Below are 15,443 nucleotides of genomic sequence, written 5' to 3' on the forward strand. Positions count from 1 at the left end.
TGTATGTATTTGGATTTTTTACAGCAATATTCAGGTAAAAATTTCTTTTTCTCTACATCCAAAGATTTACAAGTCACGATGTAATGATATTCGTCACCAATACCACTTGAATCGCAGAGATGACAAAGTCTGTCGTTTCGTGACAAGCCTCGCCATCTTAACCGGTGACTTCCACATCTAAATTTGCAGTATACAAATAATGAATAATTAGGCAATATGTTGAGATAATTCTCAAATTTCAAATTAGTCTTAAAAATTCTATAACATAGGCATTTAGGTAAGCTACCTATCTGTGACAAACAAAATTGTGTGAACTGATCTTTAATTTTTTGTTCCACACTTTTTGATACCCATTTGTCAGCAAACTGCATATTCCAAATATTAGACATTCCACAATTATCTAAAACATTTTTTATATAAATCAACCATTTACTTTCAAAACCATAGTTATTTAAATTTATAAGTAATAATTTATAAAGAACATGAGAAGTTTTACACTCTTTACCGTTTATAATTCTGCCCCAAAAATTTATCATACGAACTTTTGCATAAAGAAGTATTGGGAATCTGCCTAGTTCAGCATAAACTATACAGTCTGGTGGGGTTGATTGCTTTAAATGTAAAATGAGTTTGCAAAATTTTAGGTGCACCCGCTCTAATAAGTCAAAGTTTTCAAAACCCCAAATCTCTGACCCATATAACAAAATAGGTACAACAGCCTTATCAAAGAGATCTAGTTAACATTCAAAAGATAAATTATTAATTCTACTCTTCTTCCAGATAGAATACATAGCCTTCATCCCTTGGTCTCTTAAATATTTTCTAGTTTGTAAAAATGAACCACTTTTTGAAAAAAATATTCCTAAATATTTTTAATTTTTAACAATCTCAATTTCAGTATCACTAATAGAGAAATTCAAATTTTGTGGAATTCTACCATTAGCAAAAACTTTTGTTTTATCAACATTTACCTGAAGTTGCCATTTGTTACAATATATGGCAAATTTGTTTAACATATTTTGTAATTCAGTGTTACTATCCGCTAATAAAACAGTGTCATCAGCATATAACAATAAAAAAATTGTTCAGATACACATCTAGTTCATTTTCTAGGTCTGCACTTATTGACTGTAAACCTTTTGTATCTAACTCTTCTAAAAATGCTTGTAAATCATTCAGATATACAGAAAACAAAGCAGGAGATAAATTTTCACCTTGTCGTACACCAATTTCACAAGGGAAGAAATCAGATTTCTCAGTATTGAAGACAACACGGGATTCTATATCTTTATACATATTTTGTATAACTCGGAAAAACTTTCCGTTGATATTATTGTTCAAAAGTTTAAATAAAAGGAGATTTCTTTGAATAGAATCAAAAGCTCTCTGAAAATCAATAAACGCACAATAAAACGTTTTCTTCTTTAATTTCAAGAGTTAAAAAAAAAAGGCATAAAGAGCAAAAATATGATCATTTGTGTTGTATCCTGGTCTAAATCCTGCTTGATTTTCTTGTAAAATTAAAAACTCATCTAAATAATCACAAGGTCTATTGCTTAAAATGGAAGTAAATATTTTACCTAAACTGGATAGTAACGTTTATATAATTGGCCGATAGTTTTTCGGTTCCCTTTTACTACCTTTGTTTTTAAACACTGGAATAACATTTCCTAAAAGCCATATTTCAGGTAAGAAACCTGTATCGAAAATTAAATTGAACATATATACACATATATCTAACATCAATTCAGAAGATGATAAAATATATTCATTTATTATCAAGTCGTCACCAGGTGACTTATCATTTTTAACACTTTGAATACCTTTGATAACCTCGTCTCTTGTTATTGTTTTATTCAAGAAATAATTTGATCTATCAGTATCCAAATTGTTATCTAGTTCAATATTCGCTTTATTATACCCCACGCAACGAGTTGCGGAGGGTATAATGTTTTTGACCCGTCCGTCCGTCTGTCCGTCAGTCCATCAGTCCTGTTTCCTGTCATCGCAACTCCTCTTAAACCACACAACAGAATTTCATGAAACCTTTTCAGATAATAAGGACATACTACGTAGATGTGCATATCGACAGGAAATTACGATTCAATTTTTTTTCTAGGAGTTGCGCCCCTTTGAACTTATTTGCTTCAATATACTACTGCAACAGTTTGTCATCGCAACTCCTCTGAAACCAGACAACAGAATTTCATGAAACCTTTTTAGATAATAAGGACATACATTGTGTACTATGCAGATGTGCATATCGACAGGAAATTACGAATCAATTTTTTTTTCTAGGAGTTACGCCCCTTTGAACTTATTTTCTTCATTATACTACTGCAACAGTTTGTCATCGCAACTCCTCTGAAACCACACAACAGAATTTCATGAAACATTTTTAGATAATAAGGACATACTATGCAGATGTGCATATCGACAGGAAATTACGATTCAATTTTTTTTCTAGGAGTTATGCCCCTTTGAACTTATTTGCTTCAATATACTACTGCAACAGTTTGTCATCGTAACTCCTCCGAAACCACACAACAGAATTTCATGAAACTTTGTAGATAATAAGGACATACTACGTAGATGTGCATATCTATAGGAAATTATGATTCAATTTTTTTTTCTTATACAATTTGTTTTTCTTACTGTTATTTTATTTCTCCAGTGACAATGTGGGGACGTGGGGTATGTGAGCGCGCTCACTAAGGTTCTTTAATATTATAGGGGATGAAATTTGAATTCCCCTTGTTACACTCTTTTCAGTTTTCATTGTAAACAGTATCAGCGACTTATTTCCCCACGAATATTAACATATTTCAACATTTTCTTCAAATTTACAGCGACGGGATCCACCATTTTTTTATTTTATTGCTTGCAAGTACGATAACTCTACCGATTGAAAACACTAAAACAATTAAACACAATCCAAGCAAAGGGTGATGTCGGAATCAGAATTTTTTGGAACCCATTTCAAAGGTCACCGCTCTTGAGCGGTCACTTTTGATACTTCCCAAGAGTGACTGCTTAATACAGGGTTGACTGTATAATGTAACAGTTCCGTAGATTTGCCTTCAGATTCTGTCTTATTGGCTATTTGTGAAGTTCTTAGAAACATGACATTTTGTGTGAGAGTTTTTTTGTTTGAATGATTGTTTTTGTTTTTTGCAGGAGAAAGTAAAATCTTTACAGAGTCAGTTTCCTTCAGAAGTATCTCCCTTCACACAAATTCTCATTGACGAGAAAAACCATGAAATTGACCATCTGAATGATCAAGTTCATCAATTATAAGAGGAATTGAATAAACTTAGTTCTGGAGAGGAAATTGTCAATTTGGTAAATATTATTCATTGAGGATAGAATTTACGATAAATTGTGAATTATGTTTTAACATTTCAATTATATTATTTACATTTATTACATTGCTTGCAATGAAATTCTGTGATTTTACAGTAAAAATAAAAACTACTAATTTCACTCCTCGTTCAACAATGGGTGTTGTCAAGACATTGTCGAATATGTTATTTCAAAAAGAATAGGGAATTATAGAAAAAAATAGTTCCTTATATTTTATACTTTATTTTCATTAAAAAGCCCATGGTCAATGTAAATAAATAGAATAACTAAAAAAGCCCATGGTCAATGTAAATAAAAAGTAAAACTAAAAGAGCCCATGGTCAATATAAATAAAAATATTACTAATCGAAGATGTCAAATATAAAAAAAATATTCAACTCGTGACCAACAACACTGATAATTAACTCATGCCCTACGTGCATTCATAAATTAATGTGTTGTTCGGTCACATGTTGAATATTTTTTTATATTTGAATTCTTTGATAAGTTATACTATGAATAATGATTTTTTTAGAATGTATATCACAGATATAAGATGACCAAATTGCACTTCAATTCATTACTTTTTTCACACTTAGATTTATTAAATTGTTTTTATTTTCAGCGTGATCAAGTAGAAAGATTACAAGGGGAACTAGATAGAAAGAACTTTGATTTTATCAGAGCCTCTCACACCTCAGATGGTTCTTTTACTGACTCGGAAATGCCAGGAGTCAGTGCTTCATTTGCAGAAAAGGTCTGTATATTTATATTTAAACTTTGCTCTTATATTTGTACAATTATTTCTATGGTTTTATCAATTATGTAAAACTCTGAATGGCATACAAGGTAATGTAGTTTTTGTAATGTTTTTATCATTTCTAAAAATATAGTTGAGTAAGCAACAAATAAAAGAAAACTTTTATTTTCAATTTTGATTGCATTTTTCTATGCAGTATTTCCTCTGTATTGCCATTGTCCGTCCCTTTTTCCCAAAAAATATTTTCGTCACACTTTTCTGAGATTGTTATACCTGTATTAAAACCTTGTACTTAGACTTTAAACATAAAATTCAATTATAAACTGTTATGCAGATGAGATATTTCAGCATGTGCACTCTCATTATTTGAACATATGATGTACATTTCTTAAAATTCTGGGAGTTGAAAAATCTTAATAGGTATACATTATGATACATACATAAACTATTGAAGTCAATACAAATTAATAATGCCCTAAGATAATTGTATGCTTCTCTCTGTATTGAAGTCAATACAAATTAATAATGCCCTAAGATAATTGTATGCTTCTCTCTGTATTGAAGTCAATACAAATTAATAATGCCCTAAGATAATTGTATGCTTCTCTCTGTATTGAAGTCAATACAAATTAATAATGCCCTAAGATAATTGTATGCTTCTCTCTGTATTGAAGTCAATACAAATTAATAATGCCCTATGATAATTGTATGCTTCTCTCTGTATTGAAGTCAATACAAATTAATAATGCCTTAAGATAATTGTATGCTTCTCTCTGTAGTCAATATTGCATGTTAACTACCAGTTCATGAAAGGAAGAACATCCCCTTTTAGAAAATAGATGAAAAGACGACAAGTTTTTATACGACCGCAAAAAATTTTACGGTCGTATATTGGTATCAAGTCGTCGTCAGCGTCGTCTGAAGACATTTGGTTTCCGGACAATAACTTTAGTAAATGTAAATAGAAAGCTATGAAATTTAAACACAATGTTTATAACCAAAAAAGGAAGGTGGGGATTGATTTTGGGGGTTATAGTCCTAACAGTTTAGGAATTAGGGGCCCAAATAAGCATTTTTCTAGTTTCCAGACAATAACTTGTGGAACGGTGTAAGGATCTCTCTGAAATTATACCACAAATGGATGGTTAGGATTGGCTTTCAATTGGGGGGTTATGGCTCAAACCGTTTAGGAATTAGGGGCAAAAAAGGGGGGAAAACAAGGGTTTCCTGGTTAATGGACAATTAGAAAAAAGTACAATGTTTTGATTACCTCCCTTACACTGCTTTTAAATTATGTATAAAGAAATGTTGTATTGTCTTGAGGTGATTAGCTGTTAATTTATTTTTAGAAGTTACTATTTAAAAATGCTGATTAAGGAATATTAATTTAAGCCATGATTATGTGTGTCATTTTCTATTTTAAGACTTTTATGATGTATCTAAATGGGTAATTATGGTTTCAAACTTCATTGGAAATTTGAATTGAGATTAATATGACCATATCTTGAGGGAAAGCATTTTTTTTGGAAAAAGGGGGGGAGGGGTTAAAAAAGAAATTGTGAAGGGAGGAACAATTTTTTTTCTCTTTTCAGATTTCAGAAATTAAAAAGAAAATGAAAATTTCTTCAATTTTTTTTTTTTTTTTTTTTGGGGGGGGGGGGGGGGGGGGGGAGGGGTCAATTTGCAACAGCATAGTGTATTCCACAAAAGCAAAAAATTGAATATAAATTCAAATCATATAACCAATTCTAAGTTCTTTGACTACAGTTATTCTGTGTCAGAAACCTATTATGTGTCAAATATTTAATTACAATCCAAATTCAGACCTGTATCAAGTGTGAATATTGTGTCCATTTTTGCCCCAACTGTTCAGGGTTGGACCTCTGCGGTAATATTCAGCTGTGTTCGGCGAAGCAATTTATTTATCACATATTTTCAAATTAATTGTAGTTTAAATGTTTGCTTATATGCCGATTTATTTTTGTGATTAGATTAGATTGGCTGGCCTGCAGCATCGCTGATGCTTTGATTTAGACTAGCACTTACCATATACTAACTTGAATTGGACAAGAATATGAAGTGGTTGATCCGACTGATAATTTAAAATGGGATGTGCATGCAATGAAATATACTTCTTATGAAACTAATACATGAATTAAGTATGAATAACAAGAGATGTAAGTAAGTAAGTATGCAGGTTAATTTGGCACATATGTACATTTATCAATAAACATGAGCTTTAGAAAACTCTTTAAACAGACTAGGTGTGGTGTATTGGGTTAACTAAGTTTAGCAATGTATCATTATGTAACTATGTATCATTATGTAACTATGTATCATTATGTAACTATGTATCTGTATTTAACAGACAAGTCTTCAGCAGGAGATAGATGATTCTGTAGCCAATCAAATTGATCAGATTGGTAATCTGCTGCAACAGGAAGTAGAACAGCTGAAGAGTAGTCTTACACAGAGGGAGGAACAAATAACAAATCTAAAAACAGAGCTAGAAATCAAAGTAGAACCTCCACCAAAGGTATACATATATTTGCTCGTGTATGTAACAACTTATTAGATTTTAGCGAGAGAAATTTATGTATTACTGAAAAATTATTACACCAGGGTTTTCGATATCATAAACTAGTCAAAACATTTACTAAATTTTATCATCGGTATAAGGACATCATTCGTAAATATAACTCAACATGCAGACATCTTATACGTTCGGGTATTTCAAATCCAATCTTTAATGGTAATATTCTTTGCAAAGCACAAAAGAGTCAGTATTAACCTCAAAAGCTAACAACACCTTTAAACAGACTTATTAAGAAGGGATATAGTTACGATACTGTTGTCAGGTCATTAAAGATTGCATATTTTGGCTTTAATATTGATTCACTTATAGGGTCTTTGCATCGGAATTAAACATATTTATTCTAAAACCAGTTGTTGGCATGACACGGGTTATGTTCTTCTCATATATTTTATGATGGTATAATACTAAACCCCTAACAGGAGGGATTGTGCCTGATATTCATATGATGAAGACATAATCTTTCAATCAGTTTAATTGAGGTCTGGAGCTGGCATGTCAGTAACTGCTAGTAGTCTGTTGTTATTTATGTATTATTGTCATTTTGTTTATTTTCTTTTGTTTCCTATTCTGACATCGGACTCGGACTTCTCTTAAACCGAGTTTTACTGTGCGTACTTTGTACGTTTGTTTTTCTACATTGGCTAGAGGTATAGGGGGAGGGTTGAGATATAAAAAAACATGACCCCGCCGCATTTTTGCGCCTGTCCCAAGTCAGGAGCCTTTGGCCTTTGTTAGTCTTGTATCATTTTTAATTTTAGTTTCTTGTGTATAATTTGGAGTTTAGTATGACGTCCATTATCACTGAACTAGTATACATATTTGTTTAGGGGCCAGCTGAAGGACGCCTCCGGGTGCGGGAGTTTCTCGCTGCATTGAATACCCATTGGTGGCCTTCGGCTGTTGTCTGCTCTATGGTCGGGTTGTTGTCTCTTTGACACATTCCCCATTTCCATTCTCAATTTTATATGTGTATTGATGATGCCCCTGTATCCTTAGATGTAAGGCAGGAAAACGTGTTATAAACTTGAATATTATGAAATTTATATAAATGTCAGGGAAAATTTCTGTTGTGTACAGTCCCTACCTTACTCTTGTTCAAAACATCCAGTATCACAACATAACAGAGATAATGTACAATATTTTTGATTTTTATTGCATCAGGAAGTATAAAAATTTAAAATGCAGTTACATACCATTACAAGATTAGTGTATTATTTTCCATTTTTTTTTAACAAAAGTATTTTAACACAATAGAAATTTTCAATTTTCCATTAATATCTTTTCTTCTTTTGATAATTACATGTATGTTCATTTTCTTACAGACTGAGGATGCTGTTCTTCTGAATGATGTTTTGCAAGAGAAAGAAGCCTACATTGATCAGTTAAATATACAAGTAGAGCGATTAAATAATGAAGTGGAAAGCTTGCATGATTTCCGTAGTAGAGAATTGATAAGAAGTAGTGGATTCGTAAACGATAATCAACGAGCGACTTTAGTCGCAAGTTGATTATCGTTTCCGAATCCACTACTTCTTATCAATTCTCTAGCTTAACCCATTTCTATTAAAACGACTGTCTGTTTTACGTTTTGACAATGAATCAACGATATTTCATAAAAATAGTTTAGTATTTTGTCTTTTTTATTCTATAATAGCTGGAAATGATTATATCCACACGGTTCGCATCTATAATTAGACATTTGACAAGTTAACATAAGTTTAAGATAACTTAAATGGGGTGTTAGCTCCCCTTTTTAATACCAGATTTTAGTTTTGTATATACATATTTCATTTAATGTTTAATCATTACAAATTATTTATATTGAATAGATTTTGGTATATATAATTTATTCAAAAAGACATATATTAATATACAGAATTTATTTATCTTGTTTTGAAAAGTTAAAAAATTTTAATTACCAAAATTTAGAACCTTCAAAATTTATATATATAATATTTAGCAACATGTTTTGGTTAATTGAAGACGAAACACCGTTAAGCCGTTCTTAGTCAAAAAAATATTGATAAGGTAGATGCCATAAATCTGCCATTTCATAATGCTCAAATTCATGTTGCTTTCCTAAAGTATTAAAATTTCGGTTGTGCTTACGATTTAAATTGAACAATTATATTCAAATCTGTTTAAACTGTTTCCATTTCATTAAGTTACGATTATTTTAACGTTATAATTTCATTTGGCATATATCGTTCACCGGTAAATAAACTAGTTTTATCTGAGGTACGCATTTTGAATCCCCATCAGAATTGCTCTTGCTACGGATGTACAATGAATAATTATCTTGATTTCATAAACTTACCATCAAGCTGTTCATAGCTGTGATCGTCTAGTCGTTGGTAACGAATGTCATAACGGTGATATTAACAGTGCAAAGTTCGAACCTTGTATCCGGAATAAAAATTTTTCATTGTAATTTTTTTCTCGATAAAAATAGTTTTAATCTTAGAGGTATTATATACTTCATTTTCATGTAAAGGCGATGATTTTGTTTCTGGTTTTACAGCCAAAGAAGTAGCTTATATATCACACTTTACTCAAATTAGAGTCCGTTCAATGTTGACGTGATATAAATAAATTTGAAAAGAACATGAACAAATCCAGACATAGTATATATATTTTGTTAGATAACAAAAGCGAATTATCTCTGAGATAGAAATACAGTTTATTGACATGTATTGACAGTTGTGCGCTTTAAGAGTGTTATTTAAATAATGATTTATGTGAGCACTCGTGGTATAGTGGTATCATGCATAGACTGAAGACTCTACTGGTTATGAAGAAAATACGCGCGAGTTCGAACCCTTCATATGCCACTCGTTTTTGAGAGGATAAAAAATCGTAAGTTAAAAGTTTAAAGTTATAAAATAAGTTATCTTAAGTTAACGAAGTAGTCAGTGGATTCTTGAAAAATAATCCACTGTAAGAACAATAGAATGACGTCAGAGAAATGGGTTAAAGGTATGATATTGCAATTCTTTTATTTCCAACAATCAAATGTACTAGTTCGTCTAAAAATGCAGATTTTTTTTGTACGGCAGAGTTGAGAAAAAATTGTAAAAATAGTAACTGTATAACCAAATTTTTTAATAAGTCACTGATCACTTTTCAAGATAAAAATATCTAATGTATATTGTTTTATGATGAATAAAATATAAAGAGAGGTTAATAAAATTTGTTTGTTTGGGTTTTTTTGGAAGAGGGATGGGGGTATATGCAGAACAGCTACTGGATGATATATTTTTTTTAAATGATTATTTATCAGAAATGTTCTCTATATGGGTGGATGGACAGCAGGTATTTTTTGAACAACAAATTTGATGAAAAGTTGATGTAAAAATATAAAGCATGCTTTATGCTAGATCAAAATGCTGAACATGCTTTTCACTTGCTATTAACATAAAAGTCTACAGAAGGCATTTTATTCCAGTCAGATACATGTACATTAAGTTTCATGCTTAAAGGAGAAGTCAATACTACTTTCACAGTCTTTAGTTTTGCTTGGAGTTGAATCCACAACCTCTTGCACTTGAGGTAAATATGTGTAATTTGAATATGATGCTTCTTTCTTACAGACAAAGTTTCAAGAAGATTATGACATGGTTCAAGCTGTGTTAGAAGAAAAAGTAAAAGAAATAGAAGATAAGGAAAGGAAAATAGATCTGTTGACTCAGGAACTAACACAAAAACCATCTGACGATGAATCTGTGGTACGTAACTGTAGATAGGCAGATATTTTTACAGATAGAATGATTTATGAAGGCTGATATTTTTACAGATAGAATGATTTTATGAAGGCAGATATTTTTATACCCCACGCAACGAGTTGCGGAGGGTATAATGTTTTTGACCCGTCCGTCCTTCCGTCTGTCCGTCCGTCAGTCCGTCAGTCCTGTTTCTTGTCATCGCAACTCCTCTCAAACCACACAACAGAATTTCATGAAACCATTTCAGATAATAAGGACATACTACGTAGATGTGCATATCGACAAGAAATTACGATTCAATTTTTTTTTCTAGGAGTTACGCCCCTTTGAACTTATTTGCTTCAATATACTACTGCAACAGTTTGTCATCGCAACTCCTCTGAAACCAGACAACAGAATTTCATGAAACCTTTTTAGATAATAAGGACATACTATGTAGATGTGCATATCGACAGGAAATTATGATTCAATTTTTTTTTCTTATACAATTTTTTTTTCTTACTGTTATTTTATTTCTCCAGTGGTGACGTGGGGTATGTGAGCGCGCTCACTCAGGTTCTTTAATTAAGATTATCTTTATTCAATTCTTTAAAAAAAAAAAACTGTTTGATATCAATGTCATTATTCACTGTACGTTTAAACTTATTGAAAATTTTCCAAAAATCACATGGATTTTTCTTACGTAATTCTTTCATTTTCTTCTTCAAATCATGATTAAAGAGACGAATGCTATCATTCATAGTTTTTTTATATATTTTTTTCACTATTTCGTGGTCTAACTATGAAAATATTAAACCCATAATGTTTATACAATCTTAATGACTTTCTATAATCTTTTCTACTATTTTTACAATCGTGATTAAACCATTCTTTATTGTTATAATCTTCTTTTGAATTACTACAATCTTTCGTAAATACACCAAAAGTTTTTTCTGCTGAATCAAGCAAAATCTTAGTAACATTGGTAACAATTTCATTTACACTACTTTGATCCACTTTACTAATATCATCATGTATTTCTAAGATATGTGACAATAATTCATTAACCTCATCTCTGTTTATGTTTCTTGTAAAATCAGTACTCTTTTCATGTTTCCATTTACCTATGTATTTGTCATTATTTCTAATACATGTGTATTGACTTTTAGCATGTCCGATTTTACATTGCAATCTAGTTGTAAAAAGATTGGCGTATGAATATCCGAATATAAATTGCTAAATTGCATAATTTCAAAATCAACAATTTTGTGAAACATATTTGCAGAGCCCAATACGTAGTCAACTACGCTTGAGTTACGACTTGTTGGCTTACCAACTTTGTCAGATAAAAATCGACCGTTCAATATACATATGTTATTATTTTTACAAAAACTAATAAGTTTTCTGCCATATGTATTTTCTGTTTGATCTTGAGAGTTTCTTTTCCTCGGTATACCAAGGTCTTCTAAAATGCCTTTTTCAGAGAACTCATTATAATCAATCAATTCATTCACAAATGTATCATCAAAATCATCCATATCATAATAATCAGCTAAGGTACCAGTTCGGCTATTAAAATCGCCAAATAAGCAGACATATTGTGAATCTTTATACATATTATGCAATTCTATCTCTATCTCAGATATAGCATTATCTGCTGTATATAATGTATTAATAGGTGGAATATAGATCACACCACATATTAGATCTTGTGGTAGCTGTACTAATTTCTTACAAATTTTAATCCAAAAGACAAAAGGACAATTTGTATCTATCGGAGTGATATAATTTTTAAAAACACTTTTATGTCCAAAAGCTAAACCACCTGATCTATAATTTGAGATTTTTTTTCTTTCTATTTTTACAATAAAAAGTGAAGTTTTCCAATGATATATCATCTAAGTCATCTAATTTGGTCTCTGAGAAACAAACACTATCATGGTCTTGTTATAAATTTCTAAGTTCTGGATATATACAAGTTTGGATTTTAAACCACATACATTTAGTTTTGGGTTTGATTATTTTATTGGATGTGTATATTTGCCTCCTGCCTATTCAAATTATTATAAAATGTATAACTGTGATTTATTCTATGATTTGTTAAATTCTGTTGAAAAATATTCATCAGAAACGTCAAGAGTATTTTTACTAGGTGATATGAACGCAAGAACTGCTATAGTTAATGATTTTATAATAAATGACAATGTATGTGGCCCAATTTTTGATAGTTTCAACCATATTTTTGGGTATTTAAGTGACACAAATCTACCAGTAAGAAGAAATCCAGATCAAAGTACTAATGAGTTCGGGTTAAAATTGTTAAATCTGTGTAGAAGCACTGGTCTACGTATTTTGAACGGTCGGCATAAGGATGGCTTAGCTAATGACTATACATTTTGTGGTTCCCGAGGAATGAGTGTTGTGGACTACTTATTGGCTCCATATGACTTTTTACACATTATAGACCAGTTTATTGTTTGTAACTTCACTTCTTTTAGTGACCACGCGCCTTTACATGTTCGCTTGCGGTGCATATTGCACGATTCACAAGAGCCCGGGCGTAATAGTGATACGTCAAACAACTCATATAATAGTTTCCGATGGAAGGAAGAGCTAAAAGATCAGTGTTATGAGTCTTTAACTTTAAACAGTGGTTCACTTAGCCAGATAGTATTTTCTGATATTGAAAAATCCCAAGATGGTATTGACAATTATGTTGAATCGTTTACTTCCAATTTGATGGGCATTATTTCACCATTCTTTTGTAACTCACATAATTCAAATAATACGTGTGACCGTACCCGTAGTAAGACGACCCGATATAAAGATGACAAACCATGGTTTAACTACGAGTGCAAAAGACTTCGATCTATCTATATTAGTTCTTTGTATACATTTAATAGAGACAAAAATGTTGAAAATCATCAAATATTACTTATGTCTAAAAGACAATACAAGCGTTTAGAAAATAAACTAAAACGAAAATATAAGCGTCAAGAGGGTGATATGATAGCTACATTGCGTAAAAGCGACCCAAAGAAATATTATAAACTGTTTCAAAAGAAGAGAGCCAAAACTTCTGATGTGTCACTTTCAGAATTCTTCGAACATTTTAGAAATTTGGTCACAAATGATGGTATTAATGTGACAGTCGATACTCCAGAGACCGTTTCCGACACAACATATGATGAACTTGATCAAACTATTACACAAGATGAAATTTTGAAGTGTATTTCTAACCTTAAACGTGGTAAAAGTCATGGTATTGATGGTACATTTAACGAGTTATTCATTGAATTTAAGGATATTCTGCTACCATTCCTAGAGGAAATATTCAATAAGATATTAGCATCAGGACATTTTCCGAAATCTTGGGCACTCGCAGTGTTAATTCCTGTTTTTAAAAAAGGCGACTCGTCCGATCCAGCGAACTATCGTGGAATCAGTTTAGTCAGTAATTTAGCGAAACTGTTTACATCTATTATAAATTCAAGACTAATAAAATGGTCTGAGAATAATGATATTATTACAGATGCGCAATTTGGATTTCGCCCGGGTAGCAGCACTGTTGATGCAATTTATTCTTTGTTGACACTCGTTCAGAAAGCACTTTTCAAGAAAAAACGTTTGTATTGCTGTTTCGTTGACTACAAACAGGCATTTGACTCCGTAACCAGACTTAACTTATGGTTGAAACTATCAAGAGTTGGTATAACAGGCAAATTACTGTCTGTTTTAAAATCAATGTATTCTACAGTAAAAGTATGTGTGAAAGTTGATGGTTTTTATTCTGAGCAGTTTACAAGTTCAGTTGGTCTTATGCAAGGGGAAGTTCTTTCTCCTATACTATTTTCGTTATATGTAAATGACTTTGAAATGGAATTTCTACGTAATAGTAATATACCATATGAAGTGCAAGACTTGTCATTGTTTTTACTTATGTATGCTGATGATATGATTTTATTTTCTGATTCAGTTATTGGCTTGCAAGATATGTTAGACACATTATTATTATATACTTGTAAATGGGGTTTGACTGTAAATATTGCCAAAACAAAAATTATGGTATTTAAAAACGGAGGTTTTGTAAAAGACGAAGAAATTTGGTATTATGATGGCAATACTATTGACATAGTGGATGAATTTTGTTACCTTGGTGTACTGTTAAATTTTAACGGTAAATTTGTTAAAGCTCAAAACATTTAGCTGAGCAAAGTAGAAAAGCTGTTTTTGGTTTAAAGTCGAAGGTTTCGTCATTGTATTTGAATGTTTTTACATATTTGAATTTATTTGATACTTACATTAGCAGTATTTTATGTTATGGTTGTGAAATATGGGGCTTCCATAAAGCTCCAAATATTGAAAAATACAACTTGATTTTTGCAAAAACATATTAGGTGTCAAACAATGTACAACAAATGTTATGGTTTATTTTGAATTGGGTAGATATCCTTTGATATATTTTAGAATGTACAAAATAGTGAAGTACTGGTTAAAATTGTTATCCACAAGCAACTGTATTCTTAAAAACTGCTACAGGGAACAACTGTATAATTTTTGTAATATTAGAAGCAGTTGGATTTATCAACTACAACAATTATTATTTAACTTAGGTTTAAATGAGATCTGGTATAATCAAGACAATTTGATTATTGATACAAATTTATTATTATTTGTAAAAACAAGGATATATGATCAAGCAAAACAGACTATGAATGATCAACTGAACGTTTCATCTAAGTGTTATTTATATAAATATATTGTCAATAATGTATGTTTACAGAATTATCTAACCAAACATATGAATTTTAGAGTGTATTTAACTCGCCTTAGATTGTCATCTCATAATTTGTTTGTTGAAGTAGGCCGTTATCATGGAGTAAATAGGTTAGATAGAAAGTGTACTCTTTGTACTTTGAATATCACTGAAGATGAATTCCATTTTGTTTTACAATGTGAATGCTATAGAGACTTAAGGAGACAGTTTATTTAACCTTATTATTATAGACGTCCATCGTCGTTCAAATTAGTGCAACTTCTCAGC

General features: G+C 31.1%; 1 protein-coding gene across 1 annotated transcript; it reads left to right on the top strand.

Moving 5' to 3' along the window:
- The first annotated feature begins 3,182 nt into the window (after window positions 1–3,182).
- Window positions 3,183–10,441, top strand: LOC127726458 (uncharacterized). Its single transcript, XM_052233835.1, has 6 exons — window positions 3,183–3,342; window positions 3,968–4,099; window positions 6,471–6,638; window positions 8,021–8,156; window positions 9,979–10,010; window positions 10,289–10,441. The coding sequence occupies exons 2-6, from the start codon at window positions 4,067–4,069 to the stop codon at window positions 10,439–10,441; spliced, it is 522 nt and encodes a 173-aa protein (XP_052089795.1). The 5' UTR covers window positions 3,183–3,342; window positions 3,968–4,066.
- The last annotated feature ends 5,002 nt before the right edge of the window (window positions 10,442–15,443 follow it).

Source organism: Mytilus californianus, unplaced genomic scaffold, assembly GCF_021869535.1.
Source record: "Mytilus californianus isolate M0D057914Y unplaced genomic scaffold, xbMytCali1.0.p SCAF_17, whole genome shotgun sequence".
NCBI classification, from domain to species: Eukaryota; Metazoa; Mollusca; class Bivalvia; order Mytilida; family Mytilidae; genus Mytilus; species Mytilus californianus.